Raw genomic sequence first — 5,368 nt, forward strand, 5'->3', positions numbered from 1 at the left:
GTTAATTTCTGTGGGACTGCATGTTAGTCTGCTGTGTGGAAACCAGAGTTACATCTTAATTGACGCCCGAATTAGACGGAAATTTTCAAAATGTTTTCGCATCCTTCTTTTTTTTTCTTTCTTCTTACCTTGACGTTTGACAGTCAGGCAAATATTTCACTTGAACATTTTCCAGACGCTGGCTCATTTCGTTCCCGCTGTCTGCCGCTGTATTGTGGTTTCTTGGTTGAATACGTCAAGTATGAGTAGTTTTCAAGAAACTGAGATAAACCTTCCTCAGTCAAACGAACACAACTTGTGCTGAGAAACTAGGCTACTAGGGACGTGATAATTACACAGCCCACCTGTAAAAAACCTGTGGGAATGCCCCAAATGAAAATTTTGAATGGGACTTGAGTAGGGGCTACCACCTCATGCCTACATCTTGAAACAAACAAATAATATGGTACCATAGGAGTTGACGTGTTGAGGTTAACTCGAACGAGTCAACGTTGATGTGTGTATTAGAAATTTAGTTTTTCGTTTGATCTACTAGAAAGCAGAGACTAATCAAAAGAAATTGTAAAAGAAATGAAGTATTGCCAGATGCAAAGCCAGCGTAAGGAGCGGGGGATTAGCTGGGACGAACAAAGCATGATAAAATAGTTTTCTCATAATAGAATATAACAGGTGACCGAACATATCGGCATTCTTCAAATCATGTGGGAGGGAAAAGGTTGCCCTGCTTCCGTTGTTACTCTTCCGCTCTATCAAAACAGATTCCAACATCCCGCTAAAGTAAAATACCATCGTCACACAAAATGATGCTCATAATTACTTTAGCTGCCAAGCCCATGTCCTGTAAAATTTGTTTAAAGGGGGTAGATGCTCACAAAAATGGAGGGAAGACGAGCTACTAGCCTATGCCTATCCAAAACACACACAAATAATAATAATTGGGGGAAAAAAAGAAGGTATATGATACATAATGGGAAGACGATAGGCACCCAGAATTGTGAGGATATGATAAATGGTTCATGACAATTGGCTCATAAGAGGAGAAAAATCGCGTTCGCTTGAAGTGAAATCTGGTTCCGCGGTTGGTTCGCCTTTCATTATGTCTATTTTCTAATTTGGTTGAATACTCCGCTGAATGCCAGTTTACAAACGTTTATGCGCATTAAACCCAAGGGAATTGCTCTTGAAATTTTTTAAAGTCGAAGAACTCGGTGTCGTTTTTAGTCCAGTGTCAGAATCCATCATCTTGATAAAGAAAACGGAACATTTCTAACATGGATCTAAATAGTGATTGATAAATTTAAAAAGCCTTACCGCCAAGTTGGCACAACTAGCCGCCATGCCCACCGCTCCGCCGTTCATCATGGGGCTAACAAGAGAGGTATCGCCGAGAATGGAGGTGTTTGAAGACCTCAGCGGACTCATTACTGTGCTCATTGCTCTTTTCAGACGGTTCGGCGTTTTGCTGAAACTGAACGCTCGGTTAACGGCCATGCGAGTCTTTGATGCAAGTCTAAAAAGAAAAATTCAGATATATTTTATGGCTTTTCTTAGGTAAACTTATTTGAGAAATAAAGCGATTTACCTAGCGGCTCTTCTTAGAGTGCCCGAAGCTAAGTCACCTGTATCTATATCAAGCTGACGAGCTTCCATGCAAGCCAGGTAGTTTTCCTGTGAAAGCAAAGAATATTGTTAATATACGGATTCTTATTATGTACATTATATGTTGAAAGCATGTACCGCGTCCGCCCTGCAGGTGATGTTTGCCATCAATCGACAAAGAGTTTTCAAGAATGCAACTTTGTCTACGTCTTCTGAAGTAATTTCGAACGAATAAAGGCGCTCTTTTGTTTCGTAGTGACTCCGGCAAATTAAGGCAAACACATTTTGACAGTCTAAAACAAAGTTGCGAATGAAGTGATACTCTGGGATGGTCCTATGACAAAAAAAAAAGATTTACCTTCTGTTTCCGTAATGTCGATAACCCTTTTAACATGGGAAACCGATATTAATTCGACATGCTTGTAAGTAGGTTTGCTTCCTTTATCAGCACCTCCTCTTGGCGGCTGGAGGCTGATTGTGCTAACATCCCTCCTTAAAGTATTACCTCTTGATCGACGCTTGCATATCTATATAAAAAAAAAATTAATTAATAAATATACAAAAAGTTAAAAATAAAATATGCGAACTAAGCAAATGGCTTTAAATTTACCTCAATGACGTCGGAGAATAAAAAGAGTGTCAGCTGCCCACCACGACCAACAATACCATCGCCCAATTCAATAACGTCGCATTGGGATACAAAGCTACGATGGGAAGAAACAATATGTGCCTAAATTTCAATTTGAAATAGTATAAAAATGAGTTGAAATTTAACCTCTATTTTAATTAAAAGAAAATCTATTTAAATGACAAAATTTAACGAAGCTTACAGGACAATTTTCGATGTCGTTGAAAATGTCAAAAAGGACAACTTGACCCTCAGTCCTCCGTTTGTCTTCATTGATGTGCGTCATTACTTCTTTGATCGTGGACAGAGCTTTCTCCAGTTCACCGTAATCCGGATTGCTTTTTGGGGTCTGCTTGAGTAAATCGTTCAAAAGCAAACTAATGGATGGTAGTCGTTGAACAGGACGAATAAGAAGCTCTTGTAGGCTCTGCCGTCGACATTTGGGATTACTCTGACCCAGTTTAAGGAATGCGTGGAAACGTGGCTTCGATCGGTCGCTCATGCTCAACACTTCTTTGGTTTGCTCAAAAAAGTTGACGAAAGGAGGGTAGGCCTTAACCAAGTCATGCGACTACAAAAGTAAAATATACAGTTAAGTAAACGAATATGCTGGGTATGCGAAAATTCTTTACTTACATGCTTCAAAATTAAAGCTCCGACGCTGATGTCTTCTCTCCAGTTGAGTGCGGTATTTTTAAGTTGCACAAGCAACTCGAAATGGATTTCATGGATAGGTGGTAGATTGCCAAAAATGATTTTGACCTCCGTGGGATCAAGCAAAGAGCCTCCAACTTGGCTAGGATCCTCAAGTGGCTTTTTGAACACCTAGGGATGAAATGTTGAATTTTTATATTGTGGTAAATAACGCGCAATAAATAACACCAAACCTCAACAATTGTCTCCAGTATTTCCACATAATTCATTTCCGTATGCAACAATTCCATGAACACCTGATGTCGAGGGGACATTGCTTTGAGATCCTGTGGTGTAGGAACGGAAATGGTGAGATCACCTTGACCCGCCACTTTCTCGGGACTCGTGGCATCTAGAAACGATCCACTTAGGCTGAGTAAGCCAGATTCACTAATCGAGGAACGGCGGCGATGAGTGTCTATGAATAAACAACATTTTCGTTAGTCATTAAAAGGGGGAAAAACTCCAAGCAATAAACATTTGTACCATGACCAGACGATGGAACTTGAAGTAAGCCAGGCGATCCTCCTTGAGCAGCAAGTTGAGACACTGTGTCTCTCAAGCGTTTACGCTTGCGGTTTCGAGATCCTGGAGTTGTGGGTGACAATACCCCATTCCTTGGGCTCGTCAAATGAGTCTGTAAAAATCCCGGGTTTTTAGAAGCGTTGAGTAAACAAGAGAATATCAATTATTACCTCTTTATAAGGATAAAGTTTTTCACTGGCACAAATATCCATTTGAATTGAAACCCAAAACCATTTAACTTCAACCAACATAGCTTTACTGGGTAGCTTTTCTGGAATGTTTCCAACTCCAAGGGGGTCTATTACCTATTAAAAGGATTTCGTAAAATTCCACCATTGTAAATCTTATTGACATGAAACTTACCACATGCGTGCAGTTAGGATCATCCAATGTAGTTACAGATCCTCCGTTGGTAGTCAAAATTTCGTTCATTTGAGTAACCTCCTCGTCATTAATACCTATCCAGCAAACATTGGTGCCTTCAAAAATCTTGAGTGCGTTGTTCGTTTGCTGCAATACGGAAAATATTTGATGTGGTGAATAAATTTCAATAATGACAATGAAATAATACCATTGTGGAGTCAATGGCACGAACACTTAGATCGTGACGTTTTTCCCACGCTAAGTGGACCCACGAAGCACTCATAACTGGAATGTTGAATGTGACTGCATACTGATATTTCTCTCCTCCAACTTTATTGGCAATAAGGTGGGTGATTTTGTTACAGTCAAATTCCTTTCGAATGCTGCCACCCATGTGATGGATACAAGAGACCAGTGTGTTCTAGTGATGGTAAAACATTATTCCAATTGTTAAATGATTGGAAAATTGCATTTCTTTTAAAGCAACTCACCACTTCCTCTCGATTTCTAAAGCCAGTGAAGCAGGATACTACATTCTCCATTGAAATAGAAAACAATGGCCGATCAAGTTCAGGCATTAAATACTTCTTAGAAACTATGTCAAGCAAAGCTGAGTAGCCCAGAATCCTGCATTCCTTCTTGTACAGAACCTCAAACACTTCATCGGAAAACTCATACAGAACAAACACTGTGTCATGCTGAGGGTTAACAAATTCAAGGCCATCTTCTGAATGGAATACTGGTACTCCAAAACTCTAGAAAGTACATGTTTACAAATAACAACTTTGACATTTTAAATGTATAAAAACTTACTTCGGCAGCTTCTTGAACCCCTTTCACATCACACACTCTTCCCACTAAACATATCTTGGATGTAATAACTGAAATATTTACAAAAATATTTAATAGAAGTTACAGTTCTACATGATAGTAAAAATTTTTATACCTGGATGAGAATCCTCTTTATTCCTGCGAGATTTCTTGGACGGGGTTTGTAGAGTAAGGTAATTCATAGAAGCAGACACTGAACCAGACATGTCATACGTTGTCTCCATCATTTTGATTTAAAATAAAATCCACGGGTTGTAACGTTTGAAAATCAAACTCTCAAAATTTTTCTCAACCGTATAACAAACAAGACTGGAGCTCACAATCGAATTTCAAAAAACAATAAGTAGGCGAGCCATTTCTTCGAGTTTATTGTGCAACTGTTAACCACACTGGATGACTGGACTGCCTTGCATAAATGAAAAAGCCGAAATTTCAAATTTCATACAGCGTTGCCAGACAGTTTGCCCGTGTTTATACCTGTGAAAATTTTCCATTATCCTACCGCGACTCCGCGACCGTTATAAACACCATCACATCAATGCATACGTGTGTGTTGGTATGCACCTGCGGTAGAGGATCCTTTCTTTATCTCAGTTCTCACCAAACCCTAAGATGATGACAAACACTTTCAGTTTGCACACCTGGTGACTCGCCTGTTGAGGCATATACTTTAATTCCATTATTTTACCTGCTATTTTTAATACTTTAATTTTCTATAATTTAATTTTT

The 5,368-nt window shown here is 39.2% G+C and overlaps 1 protein-coding gene across 1 annotated transcript; it reads right to left on the minus strand.

Annotated features, from left to right (window-relative positions):
* Nucleotides 1-457: 457 nt before the first annotated feature.
* LOC124325351 (protein ECT2-like) lies at nucleotides 458-5,070 on the minus strand. Its single transcript, XM_046784421.1, has 16 exons — nucleotides 4,755-5,070; nucleotides 4,622-4,689; nucleotides 4,300-4,563; nucleotides 4,017-4,229; nucleotides 3,809-3,955; nucleotides 3,616-3,750; nucleotides 3,407-3,557; nucleotides 3,115-3,338; nucleotides 2,864-3,052; nucleotides 2,430-2,798; nucleotides 2,210-2,329; nucleotides 1,958-2,126; nucleotides 1,738-1,892; nucleotides 1,583-1,668; nucleotides 1,312-1,510; nucleotides 458-1,242 (listed from the first exon to the last, which is right to left on the minus strand). The coding sequence occupies exons 1-16, from the start codon at nucleotides 4,864-4,866 to the stop codon at nucleotides 1,141-1,143; spliced, it is 2,703 nt and encodes a 900-aa protein (XP_046640377.1). The 5' UTR covers nucleotides 4,867-5,070; the 3' UTR covers nucleotides 458-1,140.
* Nucleotides 5,071-5,368: the final 298 nt, after the last annotated feature.

This window comes from Daphnia pulicaria, chromosome 1 (genome assembly GCF_021234035.1).
Source record: "Daphnia pulicaria isolate SC F1-1A chromosome 1, SC_F0-13Bv2, whole genome shotgun sequence".
NCBI classification, from domain to species: domain Eukaryota; kingdom Metazoa; phylum Arthropoda; class Branchiopoda; order Diplostraca; family Daphniidae; genus Daphnia; species Daphnia pulicaria.